Below are 18,852 nucleotides of genomic sequence, written 5' to 3' on the forward strand. Positions count from 1 at the left end.
TCTCCCTCCCACCCCCCTCTCTCTCCCTCCACCTCTATACCTCCATCATGCCCCCCTCTCTCTCCCTCATGAAAAGTGTGTTTAGCACTTTATCAACGCACAGATTTGGAGCGATCTGCTGCTGCTCCTCCTTAGTTTAATGACAGGGTTTAATACTGAACCAAGCAACATCTTCAGGATTGATGTTGAAGTTGGGATTACATATTGGTCAGACAAGATTTAAGCAATTCATTTCACTAGTCTCTTTTGACCTTGGCAAAAGCTAATATGTGAAGTAGAGCTCATATGTCTGGCAGTCCGATCTGTGGCCCCTAATAGGACATCAAGATCCTCAAAATGTTGGGCATGTGGAGTGCTAAATACAACGTCTTATCCCATTTGCCATAACAACAGGAGATAAGAGCACTTCCTATTTGGAATTAGGCTCACCTAGGACAACACTCCATTGCCCTCTATAGAATGAAGTGGCAGTGATTACAGTGAATGATATTTGCCCCATTTCAATCCACAAACTGCCCCCAATGTGTAGTTGCTTGTCTAGTTATTAGAGCACTTTTTGAGCCTGATATTTCACCTTTCATGTTATATCTCTTTTCAGTGCTTTAGGAAAGATGCATCTCTCCACACCAGGGAATCTTTTCATCCCAAAGTGAGCAACGCATGTAAGCAGCAGCGTACAGGAACTGTGGGGTAAGTCTGCAACATGTGCTCATACTTCAGGGAGAATGAGCGGCTCAGTGAGTAAAGACATTGACTCTGTAAACAATGACACTGAGTTTGAAGCCGGGGAACCTTTGTGCAAGTCACTCTATCTCCCTATCCGTCAGGCACCAAAAACAGATTGCAAGCTCGTCTGGGCAGCGACTGTGTCTGTAACAATCCCTATGTGCTGCGCATTATACTGTAAATGTGAAGCAATTTGAGTCCCATTGGGAGAAAAGTGCTATGTGACATAAGTTGTGTAGCCCTGGTAAGATTAGGGGCTTTATTTATATCCTCCTCCTGTGCAGTAATCCCTGATAAGGGCAGGATCGCCAGGAGTAATCATGGGTTTCCCCCACTTCAAGCACTTGCCCTGATTGGTGAAGGTAGGTCACCTGACCCTGTGTCCAATCAAGAGACACAGGGGCGGTGCCTGCTGAAATCATAAAGAGCAGTGCACTTCCTATTTAGAGTGAGTCTACAGAAGTGTTCTGTCTAGTCTAGGAGAGTTAGTGAGTAGAGCTGATAGTGAGTTATAGGTGGACCAAATACCTCTTACCCTGCCTAGGGGGTAAGGGAAGAGCTAGCCCCACTCTGGGTGCTCCTAAGGCCCAGAGTGGAGGCAGGGACATCCTACAGGAGTACAGCTGGCTGCTGGTTCCTATGTGACACCTGATTGTATGCTGCAAAGAGAGAGAGAAATAAAGAGCTGCTGCTATGGAAAATACCTATTGTGTGAGACTGGAATCTCTCATCCCTGGGAGGGGATTCTGCGGTAGGGATTCCACCCCGTATCCTTGGGGCCTACTACAGATGGAGGCGCTGCACTATTAGAAGAAGAATGAAGGCATTCACCCCAGAATCCTGTCCTGTTGTCCCCCATGTCATCGCGGGAGATTCAGGCCCTCCTGTTGCCAGCAGGTATGCACCATACAGAGACATGTAGCCAGACCACAGAACACCTTAGGGGACCTGATCTGCGATTGGGTGGGGGTCCATGGGTTACAGTTGGAGGCGCTACTGAGATAATCAGGACAGGTTTTCAGCGAAGCAGAGCTGAAAGTAACATGTACACTTTCAGAGCAAGTGCTGCAGAAGGATGGGCATTTTTGGAGACTAGGGGTAGTCAGGAGAGACTGTCCTCTCACACAGTACATGTAAATTTGGGTACACTTGGCTATAGCTGTCCTAGTCGACTTGAGGCAGATAGTGTAGGATTCCTGTGGGGGTAGCCTGATTAACTCGGGACAGGGACCTCAGCATAGGGTCTGCACTATGAGTGGCCAAAAGTAGGTTGATGCCAAAGTACTATAAGAAAGTCCAAGTACACTAGCCAGTACCCAGAAAACACACAACAGAGTGCTTGTAATGAACCGTCAGCGAGTGCGGTGTACAAGGAGAGAGTTCTGCCTAGCCTGGGGTATGCATGCGTTACATTCACTGGTTAGAGCACCATTGAGAGTAGTAAATACCTAGGCACGAGTTGCACCATAGGCGCTGAGAGTAGCACTATTGTGGGCTTAGAGGGCTCACTAAAGATGGCGGCGAGATGTACATGTGCTCTGCGGGGCATGGAGGAGGTTAAAATGGCGACTGCGGCGCCATTCACTGCAACGCGTGTTGCAGCCGATCCAAAATGGCGACTCCCGCCAAGAATAGATCACGCACGTGCTGCGTGCAAGCAGGCTGTGCGAGAGATGTGGAGAGGAATGTGCAAGGGTTTGGCGCCAAAACCAGAACCCCAGCTAAAAGAAGGGAGCGGCGTGAAAGCTGAAGCCGCGCCCACCTGTGCAATGACTGGCCAAAGGACGAGCCCACGTCACCCAAAAAGAAAAAGTGCCCCGCCTCTATCTTCCACCAGAGGGAGGGGGCATGCCGAGAACCAATCACAACGGTCCTCCCCAGCGGAAGGAGGGAAAGGAAGGGAGACTGAGGAACTTCACTTTTGCTTGACTGGAGAAGGAGCTAATTGTCAAACCAGTAAGCTGATTGAATCAACCCCTGCGCAAAAGATGGCTGACCTAAGCATGAACACTTACCAGCTTTCAGGAGGGTTCCTGGTTGTGGAGGTTGATGGCCGAGAGTATCTGCGGTGCCTGTGCGTCCAATGCAGGTTACCGGGACCGGCCCCAAGTACTACAGCACAGTGCCAACAGTGTGGCATTTTCTATCACTGGCCTATCGAGCCATATGCTGCTATGGTGACCCCGCGAGATGCCTCTCCAGCGACGCTGATCGAAGTGGAGGAGGCGGATGCGAAGGCTGCCCTGGTCCCATATATCATCCCTGCGGTAGGGATCCAGGCCCAGCTACTAAGATGTGCTCTGACGGAGGAGAGCGCGACCGCAGTGGAGGTACCGGAGCGGGCCCGTTTCATACCTATATCCACTGGTGGTGCAGCAAGGATCAGATGTGGCCCCCCAGCGGAGGTGCCATTGCCGTCCTCGTCGGATGATGAGAGAGACAGCCTGTCATCGGTGGTGATGCGCCGGCCGGCGGACCACCCCAGCTGTAAAGAACAGATTCCACTTACACCCGAGATGGAGCAGACGAGTCCGGAGACCCCCCGACGGCGAGCGCTGGTGCGGCCTGAACTGCGTAGAAGTCCCACGGCCGTGGTGACTTCCAGTGTGGCGGAGATGGGACCCGAGACGGCTCCGGAGGAACCGCAGAGGATCGCAAGGCAGCGGAGCGGTAAGAGGACTCCACCACCCCCTTATTCCCGCCAGGTGAAGGAGGAACCTGTGTAGAGAGAGAGGCTTGAGGCCTACCTGCCCATACGCGACTCCGATGGTCCACCGCCGCCCCTTACGGTGATCGACGCACTTCCGGTGCGGGACCAAGAGGCGGATGGAGACTTCGCGACGACCAACGATGATCTCACTTCCGGGTCGTCATGGAGCCGAGGCCCGGAAGCCTTAATTGCCTCGCTGAAGAGAGCCGGGCTGGAGGAGGAGTTTGAGAAATTTAAGGCCCAAGTGGCTAAGCTAGGAGCCAGGCACGCTCCAGCAAGAGACAGAAAGCGAGCACCTACCGGTCGTGGCATCGCCCGACTCAGAGACACTATGATGGACTATGGCGATCCTATGGTCACCGCCCCTAGCACCATTGCCCCGGCCACTGCCCCTGCCCCGTCATGTTCTATGCCACCGGGTCCTAGTGGGAGTAAGACGCCCAAGTTTTCAACTGATTGGCGGGATTGGGTTTTGAGTGATGAGGTTTCTGATGGGGAGATACCTCTGTCAAGTGTTATACCTGTACCTAACCCCACTGTGTTTAACCCTGTACCTAGAGGTAGGGCCCGAGGGTCCCAGTCTTCTGCAAAAGCGGGTCCTGTAAGTCCCAAGGCACCCAAAATGAATCCCACAGTATACAAGAATGTCATTAGAGGGAGGCGTAAAGGCTCGCGCTCTGCTGAGGCAGAGACTTCTGGTGTGTCCTCGAGAGCTGATTCCGAGGAATGTATGAGTGTGTCATCCTCATATGAGCACCGAGACAAATGGTGGGCACCGTTATTCACAGGGTATAATGAAGGGATGTACCGTACAAAGTTTGTGCTAATAAAGAAAGACACAGTAGACCACTGGTGGGATGTAGGCACATATTCTCCACAGGAGGTTGCTGACGAGCTAGACAATAGATGGAGAGAGATTATGCAAAAGGTAATCACACCCAAAGGTTCATCTATTTTATATGATGACATTGCGCCTGAGGAGCCTAAGTACTGGGTACTGCCAGGAAAGGCTGGGAACCGGAAACGTACTAAATTAAGCCGAGCAGATAGAGCCATAGTGGCGAGATACAGACAGTCTCATGGGTATGAGTTCCCGTACGTACCAGTGCCAATCATGCAGGAGATTGAGGATCAAAGAGACACCTGGCTCAGAGATGCTGTCATTGAGTACCTACGTATTAAATTTGGCAACTCTGCTTATTTGAGGGAAGACAAAATATGTTCATTCATGAAGGCTTGGAGTACAGGCAGGAATATATTCATGCACAACATAGTGTACCGGCCAGAGAATGGGCCTGTTCAAGCTTTCTTTGTTAAAATTGTGGATCATAATGGACGGGACGTGAAGAAGCCTGATCCCCGTCATTATTCTTGAGTTAAGGGTTCTCCATGTTGGCAGTTTCCCGCTGGTATGTCACCATCTTGGGTGTTACAGCTCTGTGTACACAATGTATTAACTGCAAAATGTTTGTGTTTTCACAGGTTGTTCACCTGTAGGATGGCCCAGCAAATTAGGTCCAAGTGGGGACCATTGGATTCCACCTGAGGGAGAGTGTAGCCCTGGTAAGATTAGGGGCTATATTTCTTTCCTCCTCCTGTGCAGTAATCCCTGGTAAGGGCAGGATTGGCAGGAGTTATCATGGGTTTCCCCCACTTCAAGCACTTGCCCTGATTGGTGAAGGTAGGTCACCTGACCCTGTGTCCAATCAAGAGACACAGGGGCGGTGCCTGCTGAAATCATAAAGAGCAGTGCACTTCCTATTTAGAGTGAGTCTACAGAAGTGTTCTGTCTAGTCTAGGAGAGTTAGTGAGCTAGGAGATGAGTAGAGCTGATAGTGAGTTATAGGTGGACCAAATACCTCTTACCCTGCCTAGGGGGTTACAGTTGTTATTCCACACATCTTTCACAAACACCCACTGGCTGGCATGCACTTCAATTCACATACACATACTGACATACTGTAAGTTACATTGACATGGACACTCAAGTATACATTTATAGACACATACAGGTATACTGTATTTAACCCATGGACCCACACCCAATCGCAGATCAGGTCCCCTAAGGTGTTCTGTGGTCTGGCTACATGTCTCTGTGTGTTGCATACCTGCTGGCAACAGGAGGGCCTGAGTCTCCCGCGATGACATGGGGGACAACAGGACAGGTTTCTGGGGTGAATGCCTTCATTCTTCTTCTTCTAATGGTGCAGCGCCTCCATCTGTAGCAGGCCCCAGGGATATGGGGTGGAATCCCTACCCCAGAATCCCTCCCAGGAATGAGAGATTCCAGTCTCACACAATAGGTCTTTTCTATAGCAGCAGCTCTTTATTTCTCTCTCTCTTTGCAGCATACAATCAGGTCTCACATAGGAACCAGCAGCCAGCTGTACTCCTGTAGGATGTCCCTGCCTCCACTCTGGGCCTTAGGAGCACCCAGAGTGGGGCTAGCTCTTCCCTTACCCCCTAGGCAGGGTAAGAGGTATTTGGTCCACCTATAACTCACTATCAGCTCTACTCATCTCCTAGCTCACTAACTCTCCTAGACTAGACAGAACACTTCTGTAGACTCACTCTAAATAGGAAGTGCACTGCTCTTTATGATTTCAGCAGGCACCGCCCCTGTGTCTCTTGATTGGACACAGGGTCAGGTGACCTACATTCACAAATTAGGGCAAGTGCTGAAGTGGGGGAAACCCATGATAACTCCTGGCAATCCTGTCCTTACCAGGGATTACTGCACAGGCGGATAGAAATATAGCCCCTAATCTTACCAGGGCTACATGTACATTTACATTGACAGTCGAAAGAGAGAAGGATGACATCCTGAGACAGAAAGTGATACATCCCATTATAAAATGTGCAGTCTTTACTTCCTTTATAATTCATCATTTACCCCCATGAACCCTCCCTAAATAGCAATTTAGTTCATGAGAATGTAAAGCAGGCAAATTGAGAGGAAGTTATTTCATATGGATGACATGTTCAGTACTGTACATGCAATTTATTCCTTTCTAACTCCTTCTACTTCTCTCCAAATTATAAGATGATGAATAAGGTTCTAAAGCAGGCAGAATCCACAGAGAATTCTTAACAGGTGCATGTCCAAATAGCACCGCTTTTTAACAGTAAACACACAGTTTTGTGCAGTTTTGTGCACTTAATACTCAGACCCTTGTATCTTTACCGCCTTTCCCTGCCAGAGGGGCCAGCCTAGCATTGCAGAGCTCCTAGTGTTGCAGGCTCCTTGGCAGCGATAGGGCAAGCATGTTATTGTTGAAGCCTGTACGTTGTTAGTAATGTAGGTTATTTTTAAGGTCACCCCCGCATCCGCTAATAAAGTAATGTGGTGGAGGCGCTCCCTAGGTAAGTGATGAATAGTAACATAGTAATAGTAATGTAATAGGTAAGGAAATCCACGCTCAAGCTGTCCCGTATAAGTGCAGTAAAGTAACTGTTTTCTCCGTGCAGCCGTCAGCAGGAGTAATCCAATAACGCCTGTAATGTGAGTTCCCAGAGGGGAACTCACAGTAACACACAAAGACAAAATGCAGAAAGCGCCCTGAGGATCAGTTGGAAAAATGTAGTTTGTATTGGTTAAAAAGGTCCTCTTAAGAACGACAAAATATATAAAAAGCATGTAGACACAAAAATACATAATAAAACTTACATATGGGTATCTTTTTAAAAACGACTTTTTTCAAACGGATCCTCAGTGCGCTTTCTGCTTTTTGTCTTTGTTTGTTAGTGATGTAATTGGAATGTTTTTGTTGTGGAAAAGGGCAGTGTTAAGGGCTTGTGCATGGTTTTGCACATGATTGAACTGCCCTGTCTTCTGCTGCTCATCACATCCTACCCAAGCTCTCCCAAACATCCTGGGCAGATTGCCTGTTCAACCTATTCTTCCGTGCCATGCAGAGCTGCCACTGTGGCTAGATGATTCTATTAGTATAGAAGCAGGGTGGCGTCACCTTTGCTATGGTGACACTCTCTGCTGCAACCTTTGGAACTTGCCTTGTTGTCTATAACAAGCAGATCACAGCTGAAACTCCTTCAATACCACTCAATCATTGGCACTCCCAAATCCAAGAAGATCTCCATCCAGGAAAGCTTTAGACATTTTGGATGGTTTCCATACAAGTCCAAACTGAATGAACCTTCCCTTGCGATATGTGAAATGGGTCCTTGGACATCTTTAGCCCATCTGGTCACAAGCACAATTTTCAAAACCTGGACATATTTAGAGGTCATTTGTCAACCCAAGAGAGGACAATGGCCCAGATCCACAAAGGTCCATTATTGACTTAAGGTATTAACCTAAGTTTCCGCCACATTAAGTGCTAATGGCTACCTTCAACGCTCACGAGCGCAGTGTTAAGTGCTGTAATGGGCCTTGCTTTAACTATAATGGGCGTTAGTGTTAATGATGTGCAAAAGAGGTGTTGCTTCTAACAACGCCAATCTACATAGCTCCCGTTATAGTTAATGCAGGGATTTAATGATGCGTTTGTTAGTTCATATTGAGGGGGGTGGAGGGAAAGAGAGAGAGAGAGAGAACTATTTTACTACAGTCCCATTTGCTACATATACCACCCCAAACACACCTCTGTACAACACAGCGACACCTGTGCACAAAAAGGAGCAGACTTTATCTGGGATATCTGCTCATTCAACTCATTTCATTATACTTTGCATATCCATATTAACATATATCCCAGGTATCTTAGGTGTAGTATTAAGGTGTGTTTGGGGTGGTACTGAGTACTCTAGTAAAATAGGTCTCTCTAGGTCTAGAACTAGGTCTCTCTCTCCCCCTTTACCTGTTTTTGCATATCATTAGCTAAGTGAATTTGAGTTAACCTCAGGGAACATAATGTCCATTATGGATATTGATAAGAGCCCGTTATGAGCCATGAGTTAACGTACCTCTGTGAATTGTGGACAAAGAACTTTAATTATGTGGATGTGAGGAGGGAGGGGAAACTGGAATAGCTGCTGCACTTGTTTATATTTCATTTAATATTTTCTAGTATTGTTTCTGTTCTACTATTTTTGTCATGCAATGCTTACTCGGTTGGCTCTATATACATTATTATTTGCATATATAGATAGTTATATTCTTACATAGTAGATGAGGCTTAAACGAAGACATATGTTCATCAAGTGCAACCTATGTTAAATTTAGACGACAGATACTTATCCTATATTTGTATTTACATTATATTGATCCAGAAACATTTCACATTTCCTTTCTTTACATGTTACCGGAAAACCAGAGAGTCTCCGTTTATTCTGTAACAAAGAATCTAATTCATTTCTCAGCAGATTTAAGATTTCCAAGGTGATTGTGGTGGGCGACCTCTCAGTTGGAAAGACGTGTTTGATAAATAGGTAAGGAGATACTCTGTATCATTATACAGTGTAGCACTTTTGTTTGAATTTCTCCCCTTGGGCATGAACTGCTGATTTATGCATAGATGCTGGGTTTGAATAGTATGGGTACATATTTAATAATTTTTTTTGCTCTCGGTTTTGCCCAAAAGGTTTTGCAAAGACACCTTTGATAAGAATTATAAAGCGACAATCGGAGTGGACTTTGAGATGGAACGTTTCGAGATCCTGGGAGTTCCTTTCAGTTTGCAGCTGTAAGTACAAAGTCACAGGGAAGGGTTGACACTGTCTAGATAAAATCCATCCATTTACTGACGCTAGTCATTGATGCAAGCCCCCAAAAAACAACTATATATATATATATATATATAAAAACAACAAAGAAAAAAGTGTTCCAAAATAGCACTCAGATATACTCAAGATAATATAAACATACACATTTTATTGAAAGCCTTACAAATAGACAGTCCCTGATGCCACCCTCTCAAAATATCAGTGGGAAAACCCCATACAAACAGTAACATGCATGAGCCAGCTGTAACGATGAAATGTAACCTCCTGTGGTTGAGAAAAAGGGTCTAAAATTCTGCAAGAATTGACATTTTCATAAGGGACAGGAAAGGTTATATTTAAAAGTAGCAGCTTGTCTGCAGTACAAGTACATAAAAAAAAGAAACGGTGGACACAAACATATACAAAGTTGGCCAGGTGGAACAACACTATCACCGTCTAGAATAAATTAGAAGGGGGGAATAGATACAGGGTTGCAACATCTCCGGGGTTGACCCGAGGCCTCCGGGTTTCAGGCACTTACGTCCGGGCTACGGGTTGTCATCGTCAATCTCCGGGTGGCGGCGGTGTGCGGTGTGGTGCGGCGGCGTCTCCCGGCATCCTGCTGTAATTTCCCCCTCCAACTGCAGTGCGCATGGCTGCTGCCGCGTTGCCATGGTAACAGGATGCTACGTGACAAAAATGTACAGTCTTTTGGACCAGGCTGTTTTGAGACAAGCACATACCTACTTTTTGCACATTTCGTATAACTGTTTACGCACCAATAGCATCCTTTTTTCCCCCCTATAGATCAAATTATAATCTCTCATCATATTTTTTTTACTTTAGTGTAACTGCCAGTTCTGAGTTGGCATAAACCTCTGTGGCTAACACTATGCATTAAATAGGACTCTTAATTAATAAGCTCCGTACATTTGATGCAGACACAGGCAGAAGGTAAATAAGAAGTGCAACACATAACGTATCTTTACTTTGCTATATTAGTGTCTGTATGTCTCCTAATGCTTAATTGTAATGTGCAGAACATTGTTTGCCCTTCAGGTGGGACACGGCAGGACAGGAAAGGTTTAAGTGCATCGCTTCCACGTACTATAGAGGTGCCCAAGGTACGATCCTTTTGTCCTGTATTCATGAAGTACCTGTCTGATTAGGATTTACCATGTTGCATTGGCTCATTTTTTGTCCAACACCCCCACAAACAAACCATTTTAAGAATGAATTGTGAAAGCAGAAAGACAAAAATTCTAATAATAAGCAGTTTTGTGTTCTACATTTTTTGTCATGCAATGATGGGATGACTTTTTAAAGTGTTGTTGTATGTTGGATCCTAGCTTTGTTTTGGCTTTGTCTACTGGGGTTTAAGGTGTCACTTGTGTTAGCTTTAATTGTACTGTAGCCCTTTAACATGTAGCCTCCAAATGTACATGAGGAGTTACACACAATCTAAAAATAGGAATGTATCTTTACTTCCTTCTCGGGGGAATGGTGCCGCCATCTTGGATTTGTAATGTCATTTCTTATACTGTGGTGCATTGCTTTCTGCTTCTTGCGGAATCATCCACAGTTTTAATGTGTTAAACAGCAGATAAAGAAGGTGGAAGTGGGTAGGTTTGAGCGTTTCCCAAAACAGAGAACCCAAAGAAACTATTGAAGAGTCTTAATACACTGACGCCTCTGTGATATTGGCGTCTATTATAACATCACAGATCCAAGATGGCCTCCTCCGTATTCATAAAGAGAAATTGAAGATGGCTCAGTTGTTTTAGTTATATATCATTAGTTGTAGCCTCATATTTGGGGGTATTTTTTTGATGAAAGGGATTAGTATATTGTTCACTTAATTACGTATGAAATACAGATATATTAAAAAAGAAAAGTTAGTTAACCTTTATGTACACCATTTTCAATATACAAGATTTTAAACCACCAAGGGATTTTCTTCAGGTTCAGAATGTCACGCTCCACATTTTAAATAGTATGAAGCCTCAAAAATGTCCCACGCCTATTTTCCTGCCTGCCCTGCTTCTCTGGAAGGGTTCAGTAATAGGAATTCACATCTTATACTGCCTTTCATTTTCTGTTTTTGGAAAGTGTGGAGCCTTTGCTTCTAGCAGGGAATTATTTCCCGGACCTACTTGCGATTGCCACCTCTTTCCCTCTCTTCCAGCTGTTGTGATCTCCTTCGATCTGACCGACGTTTCCTCCCTGGAACACACCAAGTAAGTGAAGCACATGCTTCTCTCTTCTGGGAGGTTTGACAAGCAGGAAACCTCTTTTATATTCTCCTCTTTAATTTGGGCGAAGTCTGCAAGGCTGGCATTGAATACTCACCATCCGCATCATTCTGGGGTGGTCTAAACGTTTGTAGCTGCTAAGGAAATAACAAGATCATGGCCACCCAACTTCAGGAAGCACTGGTGAGCATCCCAGACAAATCACCAGGGAAAGGGCGTGACTCTCACATTTATCCCAGGCTCTCTTTACTAGAGTTATGATCCAGGGGAAAGGCTGCACTTTTAAAGGGTTAGCAATCATAAAGCGGTGTGTGGTCCCTATTCAATGTGCTGTGATGCCATCTTCAGCTTGCGCAAGAAGGTTGTAGCTCTGTTCAGTTGAATGTGGGGTGCCCTTTTCCTGATTGACACAGACGATTGACAAAGACGGCACTGGGTGTCCCCTGGAAGGGGGTGGTTGTTTGACGCATTTCACTGTAATTCACAGGCAGTGGCTGAAGGATGCATTAAAGGAAAATGACCCCTCATCTGTGCTGCTTTTCCTGGTTGGTTCCAAGAAGGATCTCAGTGTACGTAATGTTTGCAGTGACAGACGATTCAACACTTCCACTTGCCAGAGGACCCGGCAACGCTACTCAGCTCAATGCATGGCGGTGCCCTTTGGCATAATGCATTTACCCAGTTTTTAAAGTGCCATAAAAATAGTACTGGTTCTGTAATAGTACTGGGCTGAAAGCGCGGATCAGCGAGTAAAGGCACTGACTGTGAAAACAACGAGTTTGAAGCAGGGGATCCTGGTTCAATTCCCACTGTCCGTCTGTGTGACCTTGGCATTTGAAGTCACCTTATTTCCATGTGCCTCAGGCATTTGAAAATGAGATTGTAGACTATGGGGCAGGGACTTATTATGCCTGCAAACATTCTATGTACAGCGCTACGTACACTGTCAGCACTATACAAGAAGAAAACAACTGCTGGTTCTGTAATAGTAATGGTTCTCCAATGGTAGTGGTTCTAGGCTCAAGGAGAGCGCACTCCTTTTTGGCCCAGTGGCAAAAGTTCTTTAAATGCCATCGTCAAAAGGTCTTTATTATATTTATGTTCTAAGAAGGAGTCTGAAAGACTGGGACGAAGCTCTTTAAGCAGACAGTTTTTATATCAAGAAAGGGGAAGTTTAGGTTTCTAAATAAAATGTTAAAAAGTAGCGGTAACTTAGTAACATCAGTATAGTGGAGATCAGTGGATTGTCACTGACAGGGGAAGGGTTCTCAAACAGGTTGCTTGGTTGTTCTTGTTCTTTATGGGAGTATTTGTGAATAGGCACATGGTACTGTTGCCTGGGCTTATTGTAGCTGCAGGTAATGGCTAGATCAAGTCAAACTGTCTACAGGAAAACTCATCCATGTTTCCGCCTTTGCAGTCACCATCTCAATATGCTCTCATGGAGAGAGACGCCATGAGGGTCGCTAAGGAGATGCAGGCAGAATACTGGTCTGTGTCTTCACTAACAGGTAAGTAGAGGCCGGCTCATTAAAGGGACAGTTAATTAATCCTACAGGGTCACAAAACCTTTTTTTTTTTTTTGTAACAACTCATCAGTGTAATTGTTTTTTCTTAGAAAGACTTAATCACCCTTAATTAATGGTCTTATTGGTATGTCTAGAATTAATATGCATCACTTGTCACTGGGAACGCTGGATTCAAACAAATCGGCCACTTATGTTTATCTGGTTGACTAATGTTGGGCCATAATTACTTTGGGGCTTTTAAAGACCGATGAACAGTGCTAGCAGCCAGAGATATTAAATAGAGATTGTAAAAACGCGTTCAAGCGTTTGTTGACAATGGAAATGTTTAAAGATTAAAAAAAATATATATTAAAAAATTACTTATGCTGGTCCTTTAAAAAACAAAAGTGTCAGTTAGCTACATTTAACATTGTCCCTGGCACTCCAGGTGCCCTGTTCATGTACTATGTGCGTCATAGTAAAAACTAATTTTTTAATGAGCACCGGGGACGATCGGGCTGATTCCTCCATCCAGTGGTTGGTATTACCGAAGCAGAGACGGAGCCCCCTCCACTTTCGCTTCTGTCGTTGCTTGGCAGTAAGTGCAGGAACAGTGTTCCAGCATGTGGAGGATGAGCCCCTAAAGGTGGTGGCTATATGGATATATTTATATATGACTAATTTCCAATTGGCGCTCACCCTAAGATTATTCTGTATTATATGCAACACTGCCTAGATGTTTTATTGTTATTTTCTTTCACATTACACTGCGCTGCACAATAAGTTGTGTATCTTTCTTTTTATTCGGTGTATTTTTGTTGGGGGGTGGGGGAGGGTGGAAGTGGAGAACCTTTTGCTGCAGGAGAGACCCGCCCCCCCACATTTCCAGAGGGATTCATCAAAATATCTCCCTACATCCTTGCAGGGGAGAATGTGAAGGAGTTCTTTTTCCGGGTGGCGTCCCTGACATTCGAGGCCAGCGTGCTGGCTGAGCTGGAGAAGACAAATGCCAGAAGGATCGGGGATGTTGTGCGTGAGTATTCTGGGCTGTGTGGGAGGTTTCTAGCAGAGATAGGTTCAGGCTGCACTCACCCATTCTTATCTTGACATTTTAAAGGACCCCATTTTATACCCAGATTGATATATAGTTTGTACGGTATGTCACGAATTCATGTGTATTTATACATAAATGTTTATTTGCATTTTTTTTAACAAGTAATGAATAAACAAGTAATAGTTACGGTTTTTGTATAATTGTATTGCTTAAGGGAGGTTTTAGAGTTCCCGTATTTTATATTTTACTCAATTTGTTGTTGTTGATGTCTCATGGTAAGAGAAAGTACTGATTTTTATTCATTGACGCCCATGAAATCACTGATGCTAAAGATAGGCGAGACTGACTCCACGTCAAGGAGACTCACAAAAAATCTGTGGTCGTTTACAGGTCCGATATACAGATGTAGCCAGACTTACTGTCCTTGTGGGCGTGAAAAAGGGGAACCCTGCGGCCCAGACGTGCCCCATCTCCTCCCCCGCTGCCACAAGGACAGCAAGTCTTAGCGGCCCTGAAGGATTAACACTGCGGGTTTCCATGCTTTTGAATGAGCCACCGCAGTGTCAATCCTTCGCTTGAATGGGCCATCTGCACGGAGAGAAATACAGGTACTCACCTTAATCAGATGCAATGTAAGGAACCCCAACCCTCTCTAATAGTGCATCTGAGATCAGATGCATTGTAAGGAACCCCAACCCTCTCTTATAGCGCATCTGAGATTAAATGCATTGTAAGGAACCCCAACCCTCTCTAATAGCGCGTCTGAGATCAGATGCATTGTAAGGAATCCCAACCCTCTCTAATAGCGCGTCTGAGATCAGATGCATTGTAAGGAATCCCAACCCTCTCTAATAGCGCGTCTGAGATCAGATGCATTGTAAGGAGCCCCAACCCTCTCTAATAGCGCGTCTGAGATCAGATGCATTGTAAGGAACCCCAACCCTCTCTAATAGTGCGTCTGAGATCAGATGCATTGTAAGGAACCCCAACCCTCTCTAATAGTGCGTCTGAGATCAGATGCATTGTAAGGAACCCCAACCCTCTCTAATAGCGCGTCTGAGATCAGATGCATTGTAAGGAACCCCAACCCTCTCTAATAGCGCGTCTGAGATCAGATGCATTGTAAATTCTTCTGTATTTGGTAAAATTCTCAAATAACATGAAAATTGCAGGGAACCCTTTAGAGATGTCCATGGAACCTAAGGGTTCATAGTAAGCCTGGTTGAAAAACACTGGACTACGCCTTTCAAGTTTGCAACAGGCCCTGTGTAAAATTAGTTTATTTGTACCTCATTTTCAGGTATAACCAGCAACGACAACAACTTGTATCAGAGCTCGAAGAAAAACAGACCAAAGTGCTGCCAGTGAGACTGCGCTGCTGCCAAGCGTGATATTTGCACTGAACAGCTGGAGACCAAAGTGTTTTATAGAGGATAACAGCGAATGAACCAAACACATCCTGGTGCCCTACTCTGTTCTAGGAGATCACACAGGGCCCCTATTATTTTATTACCGTAGTATTAGCTATGCCAGATCTGAAATACATACTTTATCCCACAGTTGCCAGAGGTGGATGGAACTCATTGCAGGGCAAATTGTTACTTCCCCTCTGGCAACAAATGGTTAAATCCAAATCCTAAGGGAAACGTAACTCATTTAATGCCAGAGAATCATTCCATTGATCATGTATCTATATTTCTCTCCCCATGTATGTGTGTATGTATATAAATACATAGATTTATCTACAAGGATATATATACAGTATATATATATATACATTTTTAAAAACCATTTTCCTATATACAGCTCAACCCCACATTTTAAAGGATATTTAATTTCCAATGGTAGAAATGCAATTCTAAACTGATGATGTTTGCAGGGGTTTTTTTCAAAAGCGCGAACGGCCTCTCTGGTAGGAATGGGGTTAATGCAATAAACTCTGGGGGTTTTCATGTAAACGTACGTTTTTTATGTATAAAATAAAGTATGTATAAAATAACGGGATCCATCCCCATGAAATACTAGAAAGAAAAATGTGTACATGCTCAGTGGAAATAAATTTGACAAACGGGTGTATTTTCAAAACATATAGATGTATTCCTTTTATTTCTGGTGGCTTTTGTTAATCTGATTATCCTTCAAACTGCGCAGTGCGTTGCAGAGCGGTGCTGTGGTGCGCCAGGGGAATATTCTTCTTTCCGATATTCCTAGAGGTTGATGACCGTGTTCTCTATTGGGGGGTTATTCACTATTATATCGGAAGCTCAAACAGATCTATATGTTTAACAATAAGAGCTACTGTGCTTTATGTAACTCCCATCTAATATAAATCATACTTGCTGCTCCTAGTGAGGGTCGCTGACAGGGGGAGGGTTGGGACAACTGTTGGATGCCAGGCCCAAGGTCTCCCGTGCTGCAGCGGGCCTGTCTCCCCTGCCGACGACTTGGCCTTCACCAACGCTGCACCCCGCACTTGAAGTTCGGCCCGCCCGGGAAATCGGGCCCAACTTCCGCATCCACCCATGGGAATGGGGCGCCACCGGATGCCCTCCCCCCCCCAAATTAAGGTTGCGGGCATTGTGTGTATTGGGGAGGGGGATTATTGGGTGTATTGGGGTTATTGGATGTATTAGGGGGGTTATTGGGTGGGGAGGATGTTTATTGTGTAAGGGGGTTTATGCAGTGTAAGGGGGAGGGGGGTTGAGTAAGGGGGAGAGAGGTGGGGGTGTAAGAGAGGGAGAGAGACAGAGGTATAAGGAAGGGAGAGAGGCGGGAGTGTAAGAGGGAGAGAGGTGGGAGTGTTAAGGGAGGAGAGAGGTGGGGGTGTAAGGAGAGAGAGAGAGGTGGGGTGTGAGGGAGACAAAAATGGGGGTGTAAGGAGAGAGGTGAAGTTATTAAGGTAGAGACAGGTGGAGGTGTATGGGGAGAGGTGGGGGTGTAAGGGGAGAGGTGGGGGTGTAAGGAGGAGAAAGAGATGTGGGGGTGTAAGGGGTGGGGGTGTAAGGGAGGAGAGGCGGGGGTGTAAAGGGGGGAAAGGGTGCAGGTGTTAGGGGAGAGACAAAGGTAAGGGGTGTAAGGGGGAGAGAGGGGTGGTGTGCAAGGGGAGAGGTGTGCGGTGTAAGGGAGAGAGAGAGAGAGGTGGGGGTGTAAAGAGAGAGGTGGGGGTGTAAGGAGAGAGGTGGGGGTGTAAGGAGAGAGGTGGGGGTGTAAGGAGAGAGGTGGGGGTGTAAGGGAGAGAGAGAGAGAGGGGTGTGTAAGGAGGGAGAAATAGGTGTGGGTGTAAGTGGGGAGAGCGAGAGGGGGGAGAGAGATATATAGGTATAAGGTGTAGGGAAAGAGGTGGAGTGTAAAGAGAGAGAGAGAGATGGGAGTGTAAGTAGTGAAAGGTGGGGGTGTTAGAGGGAGGGGAGAGGGGGGTGTAAGGAGAAAAGGAGGGGGGTTCACAAGGCCGCTGACACTGGGGGCTTGGGGGGGGGGAGGAGAGACAGTAGAAAATCTAGTCCTGCGCCACGGGAAAGCTGTCTGTGTCTCTGGTCCTAGTAAAGTCACATTTTAACCGTCCTCCAATGTTCTGTATATTTTGTAAAGTTGTTCGCCTGTTTGCTATGCATTTGGACACCTCTTCAGATATTGTAATCAAGTTTTGCTTAATGGTTCCTGAGACCAAGGAGCAGGTTTTTTTCTATGTTTGGATACAATTTAATCGATATGGCGGCCTGAACCTTTCAAAACTGCACTGATGTTAACCCAATGTGACAGGATTGTAAGTACTGTAGCTGGACTGAATTTACAAAATGCATGTTTTGCACATGGTACACTTTATGTTGGATGCTCCAGAATGGGAACTAGAAAACATTTGTATGATTTTGCGCCTGATGGGAAAAACTAAAATATAGTTTACCCAACAGCATTAGAATAAAAATACCTAAATTTTTTCAATTAAGAAACGAAAACATTTAATTAGCCATTTATAAATCTCTGTATTTTAGGGTTTCTTACAATTCCTGTGCGACGCTGGGTATTTTCAGCTAGTAGGTACAGTATATAAAGAGAGTTCAATGACACAAAATGTTGTTATAATTTGAGTGCTATCATATTAACTACAATGAAATTGTAAAGTCCCATTTCTCTATCAATTTAAATTTAATGCAAAATGGTCACTTTTTCCCTGCCAGTTAGTCTTCCAGGACCTGTGATTGCTTGTTGTCCCCTAGAAAACAAGGAATAATTACATGGCATTCCCTTAATATCTAAGGCATTCGTGGGCAACAGGTGGCTGTGGCCCCAACCGCTGGCTACTCGTGCAACCCGCTCTCCTCTCTACCCAGTGGAGAGGTAATTGAGATGTTGCTGGTGGGGATCGTAGCATCTCCCCTCTCCTCTCTTGTACTAATCACTAGTTTGTATTGTAAGGCAAGGAGTGGGACGGTATTCATCAGTGTGATGGCAATAGGAAGCTGACTGGATGGGGAGAGGAGAAGCTCCTACCAGTGACTGCAATGTCCCTTTTGACACACACACACACGTAATGTGTGGTCCTTGAGGTGTATCATGTTACCCAGCACCGATCTAAGAGCTTCTAGAGTGCCGGCCCTCATGATGTTCAGGGAATATTATACGGGCAGCTCAAGGGTATTCACAGAATTTTCCATTTGCAGTTTCACGTATTGTCTGACCAGGGACGCAGACGGGGGGGGAGAGCTGAGACAACGGTCCCGGGCCTAGTGGCTACAGGGGCCCGGCCGGTGCTGGAAGTTTGGCCTGGCCAGAGGTTGGGCCCAACTTCTGTACCTGGCTGCCGGGCCTCTGATTGCTGCTAGGCCTCAGTTGCTGCTGCTGCAATGGGTTTCCGTCCCACGCCGGTGGTGCCAGAAGTTGGGCGTAACTAGGCGTGGGAGCAGCATAGCACCAGAGGCCTTCCACCCCCAAGGTAAATTTTGT

The 18,852-nt window shown here is 45.6% G+C and overlaps 1 protein-coding gene across 3 annotated transcripts in view; it reads left to right on the forward strand.

Annotated features, from left to right (window-relative positions):
- RAB34 (RAB34, member RAS oncogene family) overlaps positions 1 to 15,998 on the forward strand; it is a 34,085-nt gene extending 18,087 nt beyond the window's left edge. For 2 of the 3 annotated variants that reach the window (XM_075589252.1, XM_075589254.1), the window contains 9 exons: positions 599 to 690; positions 8,756 to 8,824; positions 8,977 to 9,078; positions 10,157 to 10,221; positions 11,283 to 11,334; positions 11,837 to 11,918; positions 12,770 to 12,860; positions 13,783 to 13,890; positions 15,212 to 15,998. In XM_075589252.1, coding sequence (XP_075445367.1) covers positions 599 to 690; positions 8,756 to 8,824; positions 8,977 to 9,078; positions 10,157 to 10,221; positions 11,283 to 11,334; positions 11,837 to 11,918; positions 12,770 to 12,860; positions 13,783 to 13,890; positions 15,212 to 15,279 — 729 coding nt within the window. In that variant the 3' untranslated portion in view covers positions 15,280 to 15,998. The remainder of the gene's footprint in view (positions 1 to 598; positions 691 to 8,755; positions 8,825 to 8,976; positions 9,079 to 10,156; positions 10,222 to 11,282; positions 11,335 to 11,836; positions 11,919 to 12,769; positions 12,861 to 13,782; positions 13,891 to 15,211) is intronic. The other variant, XM_075589253.1, reaches the window with a different exon arrangement.
- Positions 15,999 to 18,852: the final 2,854 nt, after the last annotated feature.

Source organism: Ascaphus truei, chromosome 3 (genome assembly GCF_040206685.1).
Source record: "Ascaphus truei isolate aAscTru1 chromosome 3, aAscTru1.hap1, whole genome shotgun sequence".
NCBI classification, from domain to species: Eukaryota; Metazoa; Chordata; class Amphibia; order Anura; family Ascaphidae; genus Ascaphus; species Ascaphus truei.